The sequence below is a fragment of the Schistocerca cancellata genome, chromosome 5 (genome assembly GCF_023864275.1).
Source record: "Schistocerca cancellata isolate TAMUIC-IGC-003103 chromosome 5, iqSchCanc2.1, whole genome shotgun sequence".
Lineage (NCBI taxonomy): Eukaryota > Metazoa > Arthropoda > Insecta > Orthoptera > Acrididae > Schistocerca > Schistocerca cancellata.
In genome coordinates this window covers 273976171-273995799 of record NC_064630.1, presented here as the reverse complement: position 1 = coordinate 273995799, position 19629 = coordinate 273976171, and the positions used below count along the sequence as shown (strand labels likewise).

The window sequence follows — 19629 nt, the reverse complement described above, 5'->3', positions numbered from 1 at the left end:
ATGTGGGAGAGGAAAGATTGAGGACTTTTATTAAGGATAGGAGTTGACGGATGTGTTCATTGGTTGAGTTGATGTGTAGGTGAAGGATTAGGCGGGTGAGGGCTATGGATTGTTCAGTTTGGAACTGGTATAGGGACTGATGGAAAGAAGGGTTACAGCCAGAGATGGGAACTTTAAGTGTGAGGCCTTTGGGGGTAATGCCAAATGTCAGACAAGCCTGAGTAAATAAAATATGGGAGCGTAATCTGACTAGGGCGAAGGCATGTTTGCGGAGGGAATGTAAATAAAACTTAATGGGGTCGTTGTGGGGATGTTTTGAGGGTGACATGGTATTAGAAGGTGGAAAGTATAACATGAGGCAGAAATGAAAATGAAAATAAAAATATATGGGGAGAGCTAAAGGTAACTAGATAGCAACTGGAGGTCTGGTGTGAAAAAAGTCGAAAAAGTGTTGGTTAAAGCTGAGCTATGTTGATCCTGTGGTGAACCTGGGTTGGTAAACAATGATGTGCACTCACCACAGACAACACTACATACAAAGTTTGCCAAGGTAATTCCATTCCTGATGTCCAGGCGGAGCTTCAAGGAATCCTCAGAACCTTAAGTCCCCTACAAAACCTTTCACCTGACTCCATCAACCTCCTGACCCCACCGACACCCTGCACCCCCACCTTCTACCTACTTCCTAAAATTCACAAACCCAATCACCCCGGCCGCCCCATTGTACCTGGTTACCAAGCCCCCACAGAACGTATCTCTGCCTACATAGATCAACGCCTTCAACCCCTTACATGCAGACTCCCATCTTTCATCAAAGACACCAACCACTTTCTCAAACGCCTGGAATCCTTACTCAATCTGTTACCCCCCGAAACCATCCTTGTAACCTTTGATGCCACTTCCTTATACACAAATATTCCGCACGTGCAGGGCTTCGCTGCGCTGGAGCACTTCCTTTCACGCCGATCACCTGCCACCCTACCTAAAACCTCTTTCCTTATTACCTTAGCCAGCTTCATCCTGACTCACAACTTCTTCACTTTTGAATGCCAGACATACCAACAATTAAAGGGAACAGCCATGGGTACAAGGAGGGCCCCCTCGTACGCCAACCTATTTATGGGTCACTTAGAGGAAGCCTTCTTGGTTACCCAGGCCTGCCAACCCAAAGTTTGGTACAGATTTATTGATGACATCTTCATGATCTGGACTCACAGTGAAGAAGAACTCCAGAATTTCCTTTCCAACCTCAACTCCTTTGGTTCCATCAGATTCACCTGGTCCTACTCCAAATCCCATGCCACTTTCCTTGACGTTGACCTCCATCTGTCCAATGGCCAGCTTCACACATCTGTCCACATCAAACTCACCAACAAGCAACGGTACCTCCATTATGACAGCTGCCACCCATTCCATATCAAACGGTCCCTTCCCTACCGCCTAGGTCTTCGTGGCAAACGAATCTGCTCCAGTCCTGAATCCCTGAACCATTACACCAACAACCTGAAAACAGCTTTCGCATCCTGCAACTACCCTCCCGACCTGGTACAGAAGCAAATTACCAGAGCCACTTCCTCATCCCCTCAAACCCAGAACCTCCCACAGAAGAACCCCAAAAGTGCCCCACTTGTGACAGGATACTTTCCGGGACTGGATCAGACTCTGAATGTGGCTCTCCAGCAGGGATGCGACTTCCTCAAATCCTGCCCTGAAATGAGATCCATCCTTCATGAAATCCTCCCCACGCCACCATTCCACTGTCCACCTAACCTCTGTAACTTCTTGGTTCATCCCTATGAAATCCCCAAACCACCTTCCCTACCCTCTGGCTCCTACCCTTGTAACGGCCCCTGGTGTAAAACCTGTCCCATGCACCCTCCCACCACCACCTACTCCAGTCCTGTGACTCGGAAGGTGTACACGATCAAAGCCAGAGCCACGTGTGTAAGCACCCATGTGATTTACGAACTGATCTGCCTACACTGTGAAGCTTTCTATGTGGGAATGACCAGCAACAAACTGTCCATTCACATGAACAGACACAGGCAGACAGTGTTTGCTGGTAATGAGGATCACCCTGTGGCTAAACATGCCTTGGTGAATGGCCAGCACATCTTGGCACAGTGTTACACCGTCCGGGTTATCTGGATACTTCCCACTAACACCAACCTATCAGAATTCCGGAGACGGGAGCTTGCCCTTCAATATATCCTCTCTTCCCGTTACCCACTAGGCCTCAACCTCCACTAATTTCAAGTTGCCACCACTCATACCTCACCTGTCATTCAACAACATCTTTGCCTCTGTACTTCCGCCTCGACTGAAATCTCTGACAAAACTCTTTGCCTTTACATATATCTGCTTGTGTCTGTATATGTGCGGATGGATGTGTGTGTGTGTGGAGTGTATACCTGTCCCTTTTTCCCCCTAAGGTAAATCTTCCTACTCCCGGGATTGGAATGACTCCTTACTCTCTCCCTTAAAACCCACATCCTTTCGTCTTTCCCTCTCCTTCCATCTTTCCTGATGAAGCAACCGTGGGTTGTGAAAGCTTGAATTTTGAGTGTGTGTGTTTGTGTTTGTTAGTGTCTCTATCAACATACCAACGCTTTCGTTTGGTAAGTTAAATCATCTTTGTTTTTAGATATATTTTTCCCACGTGGAATGTTTTCCCCTATTGTATTCACAGAATGAAATTATTTAGACTACAAGATATCCAGTTGCAGAACAGTAAAGATTTTAGTAGTTGTGTGATGATTATGCATAAAAATGTCATGAAAAAAAGTTTAAGGCCCTGATTTAAAGATTTCCGCAGAAATCTCCATCATGACAAAATGAGGTAACAATTTAAAAGCTGAATAAGATGCGAGTCAGAGAAAAAAATCAAAACACTGCAATTTTCCACAGAATAATAGCACTGTATTTATTTATGAGAAAAAAAACTTAAATAACAGAAAACAGTATGTTTCATATAGAAATGGCTATTCTCTGATGAAAACTGTTGAGACAGGTCTTTTATATATTTTATGACATCACTCGTTGCTGTGAGGAAATCTTCACAATGACCCTTGTAGGCATGTGCAGGGCATATTGATACAACATGAGCAACTGTTTATCGTTCTGCATCACAGTCACATGATTGTGATGAATATTTATCCCACTTGTAGAGAGTGTCTGTACATTATCCATGACCCATTCAGATGTGGTTAAAGGTAGTCTAAATTGCCTGAAGCTGGTTGAATCCAGGGGATTTCTTCTGGCTGTGTGGCAGCTTCAGACATTGTGTGGAACAGTTTTGTGGCCAGCAGCATTTCCGTTCATCAGTGGTGTTGAATTCAGTTTCAATAAGAGTTCTGGCTGTGATGAGAATGGGACATATTGGTCTTAGTCTCTTTCACTTCACAGGGAACACTCCTCCATTATTGGAAGGTCAATATTATTAGCAGTCTCACGGTATTCATGCAGTAGCGCATTCTTCCATCTGATATCATGAAGTGGAATGTGGCTCGAGATAGGTAGCCAGTATGTGGGAGCATATCGTATAGACCTACTAACAGTGCTCTTGGCCTTATTAAGTTGTATGTCTATCTTTTTCACATGTGTTTAAGCCAACCAGACACACAGTACTTTGCTGCTGAGTGTACCGAAACAAGTGCTGATACCTGGAGAGTGTCTGCTGACAATCCCCATTGACGGCTGCAGAATTTATGGAGAATGTTGTTTCTTGTTTTGAGATTAGCAGATGTTCATGTCAAGTGCTCCTTAAAAGAAATTGTCCCATCTAACATGATCCCAAGGTATTTTGGATGCATATTATGATGAAATTTGTCTCCTTAAAAATAGACGTTGATGGCTCCGCGTGCCGATCTGTTGGATGGATGAAAACATGAAACGTCCGTTTTGTTTGAGTTTGGTTGTAAAATCTATTTACAGAAATAGTGGCTTAAGGTGTCTAGATCAGAAGTCAGGATTCCTTCAGTTGTTTCAAAAGTTTTGTGTTGGTTAGCTATTGCCCAGTCATCTGTATAGCCAAATGTTCTAGACTGTGTTGGAGGAATATCAGACGTACGTAAATTAAACAATAGAGGAGCGAGGATGGATACCTGTAGTAAGCCATTATTCAATACTTTTGGGCAGCTAGTCTCTTTTTTCTGTTGTTATGGTAAATGTCCTTCCAGTTAACACATTGTCAATTAGTTTTGTTGTCCATCTGCATAGTACAAGCTGCAATAAAGTATAAAGCAATCCATGCCTCAAAACTGTGTCATATACTGCACTTATATCAACAAAAGCAACTGATGTTTTCTGCTTAAATAAATGTTGTCAAAGACAAGACTTGATCAGTGGAGCTCTGTCCTGGTCAGAATCCAGCTTGCTCTGTAGGAAGGTTGTATAGAATTCTTTCAAGGAACTTGTAGACATGCTCAATAGTTAGACCGGATATTAGTTTAGGCTGGTCTGGTGCCATGCTGGGCTTGAGTATTACTATGATTTTTGATTGATTTATTTTTTGTGGGACTGAATCAGATATCATAATAACCCTCGTAAGACCCACCATATTCTGTTGGAGGTCAAAGCATTGCTGCAGTGGTAACATCGGTTCCTGTCAGATCATCGAAGTTAAGTGCTGTTGGGCTTGCTAGCACTTGGATGGGTGACTGTTCAGGTCTGATGAGTGCTGTTGGCAAGGGGTGTCCACTCAGCCCTTGTGAGGCCAATTGAAGATCTACTTGAGTGAGAAGTAGCAGCTTTGGTCATGAAAACAGACAATGGCTGGGAGAGTGGTGTGTTGACTACATGCCCCTCCATATCCACATGCAGTGACATCTGTTGGCTGAGGATGACATGGTGGTGAGTAAGTACCATTTGGCTTTCACAAGGCCTATTCAGATGGAGTTTAGGTTTTAGTTTAAAATTCTGTTAGAGCCATCAACTGTTATACCTAATGCAGAATTTAGAGGTGTAGTTACCTCTGAGTATCATAAGATTGATGTATTCAGGACTGTTCCTGTTTCACATTTTGTATGGACTGCTGTTATGGGCACACGCTTCTCATACAAGTGATTTAATGAAAATACAAAAAAAGTAATATAGAGATGTGTAGGGCTAGTCAAAGTGATCACTGTTGATCTCTGTTTGGAAAGCTCAAGATACTCAAAGTTGTCAAGGTTCATATATTTCTCATCACTACAATATAAAAACAAAATCATGTGAGAGGATGGACTATACTGGAAGTGAAATAAAAGTTGATATTACAAGGCACAGACTGGTAAAAGTAGTCCACTCACTCAGAGTCAGCTCTCTAAAAGTCTTTAATAAATTGGTGCCCTCAACAAGGTCTATGTCTTCGAAATTTTTTCAAAGCAAGTTGTACAGCATTTTGGGTGAAAATACATTTTACAGTATAACTGAATTTTTTTATGTCTACGTAGTATAAACGTGTTAAAATTCTAAATGCATGACCCCTCATTCTTTTTCCTGGCCTTATCCTGTATGTTCATGTATTTGCCATGTTAATCTGGATTTGATAATGTTAGTGGTAGGGGGTAGCTGCATACCCTCCCTGTTGTGGAACTTTTGTAGAGCAGATCTCATGTAAGACAGCTTGGCCCCTGCATGGAAACACATTCTTGTCCTCAATGCTAGATGAGTTCATCCCTCTGTTCCAATGGGAGAGCCACCTCAGTTTGCTGTCACCTTCTAAGCTTCATGCTTGCTGTGTTATCAATAAAACATTGTCTTCCCACTATGGCTGCACTGCAGGAATGGAATGTGTGCACAACACCTGCAGTGCAATCTGTCTCAGTAGTTTCATGAGGAATTGCCTGTAGTTTCATCAGCACTCATAGATATACAATACAGTGAAACTGAAAGAGTCATAACAAACTTCATATCTCACAAACGGTTCAAGGTATCTAAATGAGTTTTTGGCAAATGATAACACACTATGCAGAGGGAATTTTACTGTCTAGTTAACATGCAGAACTTTCTTATCTACTGCAATGTAAAGTAACCACTGACTTTTTCAGTGAAATAATATATTTATTTTAATGACCATCAGTAGCTGGTACAATGAGAATTAGTAGGGTTTGTAACAATGTAAGTGAAGGAATCACATTTATTTTTTACTGAGCATGAGCTTTACATGAGCTATTGACCTAACTTTCCCTCAGTTGTTTGACATTGCTCAGTTGATTGTTTAATAACAGACTGTTTCAAGATTCTGCCACAATTGCAACTGCATTAGCATATTAGTGAGTTGAAATTGTGCAAACCATTTTAACATGGCAGCAAGAAAAAGAAAAGTAGATTTACAACTCAGGCAAATATAAATCAGTTGTTTCATTGCAGTGTCAGTGTAATCCTATAACTCGTTGTGTTTTTAATAATAAACTTTTGACTTGTCAAACTATCGGTCATTCTGGCATAAGCTGTTGATATGATCATTTGCAGACTCACTGGCTCTGGCTTAGAATTTCTGTAAGGTAGACAGACATTAGTGTGAAGGCTTCAGCTATAAAACCGCACCTCCCCTACCACACTGTCCCATCAGCAAGAGTGCTCCAACCACTACAGTTCACCTTTCCTTTACCATGCTGTCTGCACAGCTAAAGGCCATGTAGTATTGTATGCACTCTACCCCATCTGTCTGCTTCCAGTGTTCTCCCATATGAAACTGTGAGAATGTTTTCGTAATGTTTGTGTATCATGTAACTGAGGTGAGATGTATGAACCAGCCCAGTATTCACATAGCCAGATGTTGGAAACAATCTCAAAACCACATCCAGGCTGGCTGGCACACTGGTCGTTATCATTAATCTGCTAGGCTGATTTGATTGAAGGCTGGTGCCCCTCCTGAAAGTAGCATGCTAACCAGTATGGCTACCAGAGTGAGTCTCAAAATGCTTGACTCTTATATGTAATTATAAAAAACTTCATGTTCTGCCTTACAGGAGGTTTTGTCATGGGGGAAGCCTTGTCAGAAAGGTCCACCGCATGAGTGTCTAGGGAAATGATTCCAATGGTGGTTTCCCGTTGCCTTTCACTGATGATGATGATGAAATGATAATGAGGACAACATAACACCCAGTCCCTGAGCGGAGAAAATCTCTGATCCAGCCGGGAATCGAACCCAGGCACCTTGGTGTTGGCAGACCACCGCGCTGACCACTCAGCTATCGGGGCGGACTATATGTAAATATACATGTTTGAATTAAGAGTATCTACAGGGTGTTTCAAAAATGACCGGTATATTTGAAACGGCAATAAAAACTAAACGAGCAGCGATAGAAATACACCGTTTGTTGCAATATGCTTGGGACAACAGTACATTTTCAGGCAGACAAACTTTCGAAATTACAGTAGTTACAATTTTCAACAACAGATGGCGCTGCGGTCTGGGAAACTCTATAGTACAATATTTTCCACATATCCACCATGCGTAGCAATAATATGGCGTAGTCTCTGAATGAAATTACCCGAAACCTTTGACAACATATCTGGCGGAATGGCTTCACATGCAGATGAGGTGTACTGCTTCAGCTGTTCTATTGTTTCTGGATTCTGGCGGTACACCTGGTCTTTCAAGTGTCCCCACAGAAAGAAGTCACAGGGGTTCATGTCTGGCGAATAGGGAGGCCAATCCACACTGCCTCCTGTATGTTTCGGATAGCCCATAGCAATCACACGATCATCGAAATATTCATTCAGGAAATTAAAGATGTCGGCCGTGCGATGTGGCCAGGCACCAACTTGCACAAACCACGAGGTGTTCACAGTGTCGTCTAAGGCAGTTTGTACCGCCACAAATTCATGAAGAATGTCCAGATAGCGTGATGCAGTAATCGTTTCGGATCTGAAAAATGGGCCAATGATTCCTTTGGAAGAAATGGCGGCCCAGACCAGTACTTTTTGAGGATGCAGGGATGATGGGACTGCAACATGGGGCTTTTCGGTTCCCCATATGCACCAGTTCTGTTTATTGACGAAGCTGTCCAGGTAAAAATAAGCTTCGTCAGTAAACCAAATGCTGCCCACATGCATATTGCCGTCTTCAATCCTGTGCACTATATCGTTAGCGAATGTCTCTCGTGCAGCAATGGTAGCGGCGCTGAGGGGTTGCCGCGTTTGAATTTTGTATGGATAGAGGTGTAAACTCTGGCGATGGGACGATATGTGGACGTTGGCATCATTTGGACCGCAGCTGCAACACGGCGAACGGAAACCCGAGGCCGCTGTTGGATCACCTGCTGCACTAGCTGTGCATTGCCCTCTGTGGTTGCCGTACCTGGTCGCCCTACCTTTCCAGCACGTTCATCCATCACGTTCCCAGTCCGTTAAAATTTTTCAAACAGATCCTATATTGTATCGCTTTTCGGTCCTTTGGTTACATTACACCTCCGTTGAAAACTTCATCTTGTTGCAACAACACTGTGTTCTAGGCGGTGGAATTCCAACACCAGAAAAATCCTCTGTTCTAAGGAATAAACCATGTTGTCTACAGCACACTTGCACGTTGTGAACAGCACACGCTTACAGCAGAAAGACGACGTACAGAATGGCGCACCCACAGACTGCGTTGTCCTCTATATCTTTCACATCACTTGCAGCGCCATCTGTTGTTGAAAATTGTAACTACTGTAATTTCGAAAGTTTGTCTGCCTGAAAATGTACTGTTGTCCCAAGCATATTGCAACAAACGGTGTATTTCTATGGCTGCTCATTTAGTTTTTATTGCCGTTTCAAATATACCGGTTATTTTTGAAACACCCTGTATAATTATGTACACTGATTGGAAAAAACATTACAGCACCAAGGAGGAGTAATGTGACATAAACGAAAGTTGGTAGGCATGTTTCTACATCTGAAAGATAATGTGTATTAAAATTTTTCACCAGTCACTTAACAGTGGCACTAATAGTGCCACTATAAGAATGTGCATCAGGATAAATAAATACTGCGTTGGTTGTGAGCATAAGTTACCTTTGAGATTGAATGTGGTGAGTTGATGTTAATCAAGAATGCCTTTAAGGCACCAAACACACCACTGTCACCACCTCACTGAGTTTGAATGTGCTCATACAATAGTTCTACGAGAAACTGTCTACCTTCTGTGATAGTGCAGAAAGATTTGGCAGGAATGTAGTTACTGTAAGGTGGTCACAAGAATATATGTTCGCAAGAAGACCGGGCTCCAGATGGCCAAGTGGCACTACCGAGAGAGAAGACCATTGTGGTTGGGGTATGGCTCTGGCTGCATCTGCAGCAGCAATTTGAGCAGCAGTTAACACCAAAGTGCCACAACAAACTGTTTCAAATTGGTGACTTCAAGGTCAGCTCTGAGCCAGACACACTGTATTGTGCATACCAATGACCGCAAACCACTGCCTCTTGGAACTTCAGTGATGTAAAGTGAGAGCTCATTGGAGGGCAGGGTGGAGATCTGTTGTAATTTCTGATGAAAGCTGGTTCTGCCTCGGTGGCAAGGATGACTGTGTTGGTTAAAAAGAAGCCAGTAGAGGGCCTCCAACCAACCTGTCTGTGTGTTAGATACACTGGACATACACCTGGAGTTATGGTCTAGAGCACAATTTCATATGACAGCAGGAGCACTCTTTTGATTATCCAATACACCTTGACTGCAAACTTGTATGTCAGTGTGATAGTTTGATGTGTGTGCTGCCATTCAGGAACATCAATCTAGGGGGTGTTTTCCAACAGGATAATGCTTGCTCACATACTGCTCTTGTAAACCAAGATGCTCCACAGAGTGTTAGTGTTATGCTTTAGCATGTTTGATCATAGCATGTGGATGATCATCATCCATTGACAATTCCAGCACATCATCCACAAACAGCATTAACCATCCCGGTATTGAGAAACCAAGTGCAACAGGCATGGAATTCCATTCCACAAACTAGCATCCAGCACATTTACAACACAATTCCTGCATGTTTGCACAATTGCATTCAACATTCTGGTGGTAACACTGGTTATTAATGTACAAGCGTTTCACATTTGCAATGGCTTATCTTGCAGTTACACTAACCTGTGATCTTGCAGTGTTAATCACTTATGTATGTTGCCTAGACAAATGTATTCCCAGAATTACTTATTTGTTGGTGCTGCATTTTTTTTCCGTCAGTGTATAAGAAACAAAGCCAGTTCCATTGTGTATATGCTAATTTTAATTGGTGAACAATGATTTTGTTTCAACACGTAGATTTTACATAAATGAAGGTACTATCAGTAGACACTCCAGATAGAAAGAAAGATGTGGATAATCAGTAAAAGAAAAAAAAATTCTTGCCAAAGTGTTAATAAAGTATAATATTAAAACTTAACATATTGCTCTTTTTGCAGGTGGATCACAGCATTTTAGCATCATTCATAAAATATTCAAGTCTGGCATATTTATATTGGGAGAACTGATACAATAATGCAGCCAGAAGTCGTGGTCAAAAAATTGTCTCCTGATGAACTGAAGAGGCATGGTTATATTTTGAAGGTACTGTTTTAAAAAGCACTAACAGTGTTTTTTGAGCTGTTTATTTGTGGTGAATAGAGGTATCAAGTATTCCAGATACCTTTTCAAAACAACTATGATTGATATACACAGACTGAAATGACAAATGAAAATTTGTACGAAGGATTCGAATCCCAGCCTTGGTACAAATTTTCAGTCATTACTTCAGTCTGCATATATGTATTGAAAATAAGTATGGTACCATATCCAATGCCTCATGTTTTCTTTTACTTCAATTCTTTTTCTTAAAAATTTGGCTGTAGCAAAAGTAGTATATCTTCAAGAATATATTTGGAAGACAGGTAAACAAAGCATCTTCATAGACATTGTGCTATTACGTGTAGTGAGTCAAGGCATGCCTCCAAAAGAAAACCAGTTATCCTAATCAGTTGTTAGGGAACATAAGAGTGTAACATGGAATCCAAACCACACTGCAGTGTCACATTTTGAGTTTTCACTAAGTGATCTCAGAAATGCAAGTCACAATAAATACCTGGAAAAATATAACAAAACAAACAATAAATCTTTGAGGCACTGGTATTACATATAACAGATGGAGTAGTACTATACATTTATGGCATGTGTCAATGGATGTTTCAGCAGGATCCTAATATTATAGTATCCTGTTGGTTGTTGAAGAAAATGTGTATGTCTGTATGCAGTTGGAGTTTTTCTTAACACAAAAACGAAAATATCTTGATAGGAAGTTATATTGACTTTGTTACTAGTCCACAGAGTGTTAGTTTCTGTGCTAATTCAGCCAAGACATCTTTTATGACTACTGTAATATTTTACTGCTATTTTTTTATGGTGTTTCATTTTGTAATTCTGTTAGTCAGACAACAGAACTAGAGATCGGGCAACTCAAATTTCCAAACTGGGTTAACTTGGGCGGAGGGGATTTCAGGTCACTCCGAGTTAGACTGTTACTAACTCGAGTTGTGTTTGCACAGTGCGCAGTGGCCACTGCTATCGACGGTGGTTTTGCATAAAGCTGGAGTTCACTGTGATCTTTAAAACTGCAGTAGCTTATTATGATTTATTTTTTTTTACAGAACATTAGTTTCATTGCAACTCAGAAATTAAAATTTGGAGTACAAAGGGACTAAGGGAAACAATGACAAAGCAGTAACTTTACTCCATTCATGCTCAAGCAGTGCTATTTGGCTACCTTAAGATTGTCCGATCATCATCAAAATTTTTACAGCATATTCTGGGTGTCTGATGTGCGTATTTTTGAGTTGTGGCCTATAGCATCATAACCATTCATGCACATGACAAAGCATGTGGTTACCTTAAGATGGTCCAATCACTGTCCAAATCTTGCAGCAAATTCGAAGTGTGTCATTAGTTTATTTTCAAATTTCAGTCTGTAATGTGGCATCATTAATCCTCATGACAAGGCATTTGACTACCTTACCATTACAGCAAAAACTCAAAATTGTGACTTGCACAGTTCGCATTCATACTTGTGAGCAGGAATTTGGGCACCTTATGATTGTCCAATACTCATCAAAATGTATGCAGCAAGTTTTGGATGTTTCACAAGTCTGTTTCCAGAAGTTCAGAACAAAATCCCCAAAACTGTGGCCTGTAGGGAGGTATGCAGTCATAATCTTGAACAGACTTTAGGTTACCTTATGACTGACCAACGGCTGCCAAAATGCATGCTGTGAATTTTGGATGTTTCACAAGTCTATTTTCAAAGTTTCAAACCAAGACACAATATCGCAACCTGTAGTGCGATTTACAACCGTAATCCTGAACAGCCATTTGGCTACCTTACGACTGCCTGATAACCATCAAAATGTATACAGCATATTTCAGGTTTTTAGGTTTTTCACGAGTCTGTCTTCAGAATTTCAAATAGAAGGATCAGAAATTACACCCTTATGTAGTCTCCATCACACTGTGAAGCTCGGGTTGGTTAACTGAACTGAACCATAAGCTGTGCAGATGCAACAGAAGGAATTGTGTTGAATGTTATTTCAGTTTTTTCATCCCAATTTGGTTTAATTCAGTTTACGTAAACTTTCAACTCCATTAAATTGGTTTGGCGTAAACCTTAGTTGGCCCATTTCTTAACAAAATGATTCTTAAGTTATTATCTGCATTAAGTTCAGCCATACTCTGCAATGTACCTAGTAGTAAATGTTACTGAACCCATTTTGTTCTCAAGAAATTCAAGCCACTCATCCACTTTTAACTATTTATTGTACAAATGTTTTAGGTCTCCTGTTCACAACACTGACTTTGAATTGAATGTTGAGATTTTCATGTGTACTAAACACAGCTTTTAGAACTGTGGAAGCAAAAGCTAATAGGAAGTCTGTTTCTAGTACATCAAGGCCTGTAGAAGTGTTAGTGTATGTATGTTGTTAGCAACTAAGTGTTGAATAGTGATAGTAGACACCGTATTAAGCAAAACAAGGTAATGGACTGTGGTCATTTAATGTTAGTAAAAGAGCAATTATGAGTTCTTCATTGATTATGAGGATGAAAATAGCTGGCTGTGTTCCATACTATGTTTTACTTCAAAGTTTGTTCACTTTATACTCATGTATTGAATGCAACTTAATTTAACTGCAGTCTCTGGTGCAGTACAAGTTAAGTCACTTACAGGAAACATAAACTACCAGGTAATCAAAAAGTTAGTATAAATTTGAAAACTGAATAAATCCTGGAATAATGTAGATAGAGAGGTACAAATTGACACACATGCTTGGAATGACATGGGGTTTTATTAGAACCAAAAAACATACAAAAGTTAAAAAAATGTCTGATAGATGGCGCTTCATATGATCAGAATAGCAATAATTAGCATAACAAAGTAAGACAAAGCAAAGATGATGTTCTTTACAGGAAATGCTCAATACTTCCACCATCATTCCTTAACAATAGCTGTAGTCGAGGAATAATGTTCTGAACAGCACTGTAAAACATATCCGGAGTTATGGTGAGGCATTGGCGTCGGATGTTGTCTTTCAGCATCCCTAGAGATGTTGGTCGATCGCGATACACTTGTGACTTCAGGTAACCCCAAAGCCAGTAATTGCATGGACTTGAGGTCTGGGGACCTGGGAGGCCAAGCATAACGAAAGTGGCGGCTGAGCACACGATCATCACCAAACGCCGTGCGCAAGAGATATTTCACGTGGACATTTTGTGAACTTTGGGATTTTTTATTTTTTTTTCTGGTTCTAATAAAACCCCATATCATTCCAAGCATGTGTGTTAATTTTTACCTCTCTATCTACATTATTCCATGGTTTATTAAGGTTTCAAATTTATACTGACTTTTTGATCATCCGGTATTATTGGAAAATATTTAATAACTTAACACTAAAAAATGTTGTCACAGTGGACAAGCATATAAACTACCACAGAATAATAGTGAGAAACAGCAATACAAAGATGCAAGTCTTGATGTTTCCACTGATTTAGAGACTGTAGACGAAAGTGTACAGACAACCTAAGGAATCCAGGAATATCCTGACACCAAAGAAAAAAGTTCAAATTTAGACTAGTAGTAGTCACAGATATAAAATGACCACGAAAGTGTTTCTGTTGGCAGTAATCAGAAGTGAATGCTTGAACTAGTGCAAAACTCTCTGGTTTGTGAACACAAAGTATCTGTTATTTTTTAAGCTAAGTGCAGGTTTCAGAAATGTCACTTATGACTTACATTCTCTGAGGAAAGACCATTGTAAAGAAGATAATTGATTGATTGATAGGATGCTGGGAACAGTTTGGGCCATAATTTCAATTATGCAATTGAGAACAACATCAGGAACATTGCTGGTAGTGCTCGTCACACTAATGTGAAGATTGTGCCACTCTTTGCATGATACAAGTCCAATCTGATTACATATAGATGTGATTTATTCATTGTCTTTCACACCAGACTCAATATTGTCTACATCTCAAGTAAACAGTCAGTGAAGAAACAAAAAAACTGCAGCTTGGACAGCACAAGCATAAAATCACAATACACATGGACTTTTACATCAAAATATAAGAAGCACTTAACATAAGAAAGTGAGCTTCTCATATCACTAAAGGAAAATGGAAAATCTAAAGAGCTTTCTACAGATGCGCTATGCACATCATTAAGTTACTTGGAATTCGCAGAAATTGAAAAGATGCAAGTAAGTGTGAAATTTCTATTGGCATGATATAAGGAAATCAGGAGTGGCTATATACACATAAAGTGGAATAAAGGCCCTGAAAGAGTGCTGTACAGAACAGTTCTTTCACTGCAGTACTTCAGTAATGATTTTGGAAACTTAAAAGACAGCTATTCTGACAGTACAATTTGTAAACTCCTCTAAGCAGTTAGAGAAAATACTAAAATTACAATAGAATGTGATAGAAATCCCTAAGATGTCATTTTATGATACTGACTGCAATCTCAATTTGTATTGTTAACAGGCACTTAGACTTAAAGGTGTCCAATTTTTTATTTTCCTTCTGTTTTGCCAGAATGAGTGGTCAACATTGTCACATTTCATTTCTGGTGGCAGACTGGAGTCTAGCATGTGGTTGGAGATTACATGTGCCTGTTGAGCCAATGTCTGAGGGATTTTCCCTGATTGTTCACTGTAGTTCTCCCTTTGCTACCTGAAATTATCGATCATTGCAGCATGAGAATCTAGGATCCATTTACCTTGAGATTTCATTCTTTCTTGTTAAAACTATTGTCATGTTTGTAAATTTCTATGTCTTTCTGAACAAGTGGGACTCGTAGTTCTCCTCCACACCAAGAGCATGCCTATCAACAAACTTTGTTATCTTACATATTCATCGTGCACACGTTACAAGCATATTAATCATGCCCCTTTCCTGGCTGGAGTGATGATTTGAGAGATTGTGCAGGTATTAGTCTATGCAAGTCAGTTTTCAGTACATGCTGTGACCCAGGTTCTCACTATTCCTTGTAACTAGCACATCTAGGAAAAGCAGCTGTCGGTCTTTTTCTACTGTTCAGATAGAAAGTCAGTGACCATTTCCACAAACTGGCTCCGCACAAGGGAGGTGTCATTGGTGTACCTATATCACACCTTAGGTTTGCAACAGGCCAAGTCCAATGACTGTCTTTCAAAATGCTCCATGAAGAAATTGGCAACCACTTGATGATGTGGTTTATCCATAGCGATATCTTGCAGCTGATCGTAGAAATAGCTGTTGCATCTAAAGTCTGTATTGTTAAATAGGGCTGCTGATAGGAAATTTGTGTATTCAACCTTAGAAACCAGTACATGTTCTGGGACAAGGGATAGGCTCCAGGACATAATAATGGAGCAAGAGGCCCATGGGTAGAAAAATGAAGATGAAGAACAACAAATAAGTCTGGTTGTGTTTGGACACATTTTTTGGACAACAATGAATATTCGTTTAGACTGTGATGGTGAAATATCCCTAATATTTCAGGAATTAACATTAGCAGTGAGAAATGAACATTTGTGTCTGATACTACCAGCAACAGGCGTTCATGTTGTGGGTAAAGAACGACAGTAAAAAGAAGTAAATAAAAATAGAACTTAGGCTACCTATCACAACTAATACATTTACTGTATTAAATTAAACACTTATTTAGCCTTGATGCACAGACTTAATTATTGGATGACCTATGTTTTGGGTTATGTGCCCATTTTCTACTATGCATCTGATCCCTAAGGTGGCACCAAGCAAAGATAAACACATGAACTTCTTAATACAAACTATAAAGGTTACCTTTGCTGACAATTTTGACACTGTTACAGTGTATGGTCTACAACATTGATTAGGACAGCATTTACAATAACTATGAATAACATACACTGGAGTGGAATCATCTACACAGGAATTGGTGTCATCATCTATTTGTGAATGAAGGCACCCAGGTTCTTCCCACATCTACATCTGCATTGATACTCCGCAAATCACATTTAAGTGCTTGGCAGATGGTTCATTGAACCACCTTCACAATAATTCTCTATTATTCCGTAAAGTGTGGGAAAATCGAACACCTATATCTTTCCGTGCGAGCTCTGATTTCCCTTATTTTATTATGATGATCGTTTCTCCCTATGTAGGTCGGCATCAACAAAATATTTTTGCATTTGGAGGAACAAGTTAGTGATTGAAATTTAACGAGAAGATTCCTCTGCAATGGAAAACGCCTTTGTTTTAATGATGTCCATTCCAGATCCTGTATCATGTCAGTAACACTCTCTCCCCTATTTCACGATAATACAAAATGTGCTGCTTTTCTCTGAACTTTCTTGATGTACTCTGTCAATACTATCTGGAAAGAATACTAAACTTTGCAGCAGTATTCTAAAAGAGGATGGACAAGTGTAGTGTAGGGAGTCTCTTTAGTAGCTCTGTTACATTTTCTAAGTGTCCTGCCAGTAAAACACAGTCTTCGGTTAGCCTTCCCTACAACATTTCTTGTGTGTTCCTTCCAATGTAAGTTTTTCGTAATTGTAATTCCTAGGTATGTAGTTGAATTTATGGCCATAGATTTGACTGATTTATTGTGTAACCGAAGTTTAACGGAGTCCTTCAGCACTCATGTGGATGATCTCACACTTTTCCCATGTACAGGTAGCAGCATTGTCTAAAAGGGGTGATTAACTGAATCGAGTCTGCTCATTCAATAGCAAATTTGAGGATAATACATTTGCTTTTTTTTTTTAATATCTAATATTTTTAATTAAGTGAGCTTTGTAACTTTTCTCTTTGTGTTGAGGACTTCTGCTTGTATTACATATTTGTGCTTTTGGTTTAAGCTGTGTTCAGGGAAGGATGAATCAGGCTTTTTTAACCTCCAGCTCCTATGGTGTTCTTTGAGCCTAGCAGAGACTAACGTCCCAGTCCCTCCAGTGTAGCAAACTGACACTCTTTGCAGATGATCATAAAAACCACACTTTTTATGATGGCCAGTTATTTATCATTTGAGTTGCCCATAAAACGTGTATCCTTTTAGAAAGGTAAACTGTAGTATTTCCTTTTTATTCTACCTACATTGTTTTTTGGGCACAGTAAAGGGCTGGCTTGCTTCTTCAGTTTTTTTTAGTGAGAATGTCAATAATTTTAGATTCAAATTCATTATTTATGGTAACTGTTCTATTTTATGAAGTTCTTCATCACATTCTTTTTGGGACTTGAGGTTAGAAAGGAGATGCTGGATCAAGTGTTGAAATGCTGTGTTTGTATGCTGGTGGATGTTAAGAGGAAGCCGGATTTATATGTCAGTAAAGAAGTCTTTCTGGTAGATTTAACATTTATGCCTGCTATTTTCTATCTGTAAGTTGATGTCTTAGGAAACTGATGTTGGAATTTCCCTACTTCATACTGACCTTTATGTTAGTATACCATTGGTTCATATTTTCCAAGAACTTCTGGAGTTGTCTAGTGGAACCTTTCCATATACAGAGAATATCATTGATGTATCTCTACAAATAGACAACCCATTTAAATAGTGCTCCATCCTTAAGATAATCAATTTTCCACTTGTCCATGAACATTTCTGCTGGGCAAAGAGTTCAAAAGGTACAAAGGGTACAAAATGGTTCAAATGGCTCTGAGCACTATGGGACTTAACTTCTGAGGTCATCAGTCCCCTAGAACTTAGAACTACTTAAACCTAACTAACCTAAGGACATCACACACATCCATGCCCGAGGCAGGATTCGAACCTGCGACTATAGCAGTCGCGTGGGGGGATAAGGGGAGGGCCATTGCCATATCTGCGTGCTTACAGTAACTCTCTTGAAAGCAGAAATAATTTTGATTTAAGCAACATTCTATTCTACTAATTGTGCTCAGCTGCTCATCTGGATTAATGCTCTGCAAATACAAGGATTTTGACACAGTATCTATAAAATCTTTCACAGGAATTCTTGAGAACAAGCAGTATACATCAAAAAAGACTAATTTTGTATTTGATGGAGTCTTAACATCTGCTAACAAGTTTACTTAATCCAAACTGTTCTTAATGCCATTTTCCCCTATGAAGTTTAGTTTTTTCCTTAATGATGACAGTGAGCTTCGTGACAGTATAGTGCACTGGTGCCTGTATTGCAGATACAACTGGTCAGTTGGCACTCCTGGTTTGTGAAGTTTGGGTAAGTGGAGACTGAGTAAGCCATACAGCTATGAATCCATAGGATTCATTTGAAAGATACTGTTACCAACATATTCAGAAACAATATTGGAGCACTTGTGCATTTTACCTGTCACAGGTAAAATTTGTAATAAGATAAACAATATTTTAAAGGCAAAGGGTTTCTGTGTGTTCTTCTATGCCCCACAAACAATAGATACATTTTGGTTCAATTCAAGAGATAATCTACCAGCCATCATGAAAAGTGGAGTTTACAATATCATTTGCAGAGCATCAGTCTTGCTACATTGGGGAGACAGGGAGGTCAGTCTCTACTAAAGTCCATGTCATGTAGGAAGGTGGCCTAATTTTCGGCTGTTCTGCGCATCGTCCTCCATTAACCACTAGCAACCAATAAGATTCATTCTCTTTCTGAGTAAGTAGCTGTGAGCTACAGCTAGACAGTGAGAACATCTCTCCTGCCTGCTGCACTCTTGCCTTTCTTTATGACAACTGACTATTTCATTGAATTGTTGATGTTATTTTTGTGCAGCAATATAGCAGCAAATATGTAACTGTAAATCTGTTACTGCGATTTCCAAATAATGTCAGATTTCAGAAAAAAATGTGAAGTGCTTCACAAGCAAGCAAGGGATATTATTTACCACATTTATAACTTTTTGAAATGTGAATTTGAAAGCAGGACACCTACTGTTCACATTTGAAGAAGCAAGAACAGACTCCAGAAGCCTGTTGTGTCAGCTACGGAACTGGGCAGAGGCTTGTAAATGACAGTGTCAGAACTGTAGAAACCTAAGAAAATGTTGGTCTTGAGTTGCCTGGAAAGCATTGATGTTGCAAGGAACCTGTAACACAAATGAATAGTTTTGACAATGATATTTTAAAGTGCTCTTTATTTGATTCAAATGGTTCAAATGGCTCTGAGCACTATGGGACTTAACTTTGAAGGTCATCAGTCCCCTATAACTTAGAACTACTTAAACCTAACTAACCT

General features: G+C 39.8%; 1 protein-coding gene across 1 annotated transcript in view; it reads left to right on the top strand.

Moving 5' to 3' along the window:
* The window catches only part of LOC126188079 (uncharacterized), a 278375-nt gene that overhangs the window by 54869 nt on the left and 203877 nt on the right, over window positions 1-19629 (top strand). The window contains exon 2 of the mRNA XM_049929531.1: window positions 10363-10507. Coding sequence (XP_049785488.1) covers window positions 10439-10507 — 69 coding nt within the window. The 5' untranslated portion in view covers window positions 10363-10438. The remainder of the gene's footprint in view (window positions 1-10362; window positions 10508-19629) is intronic.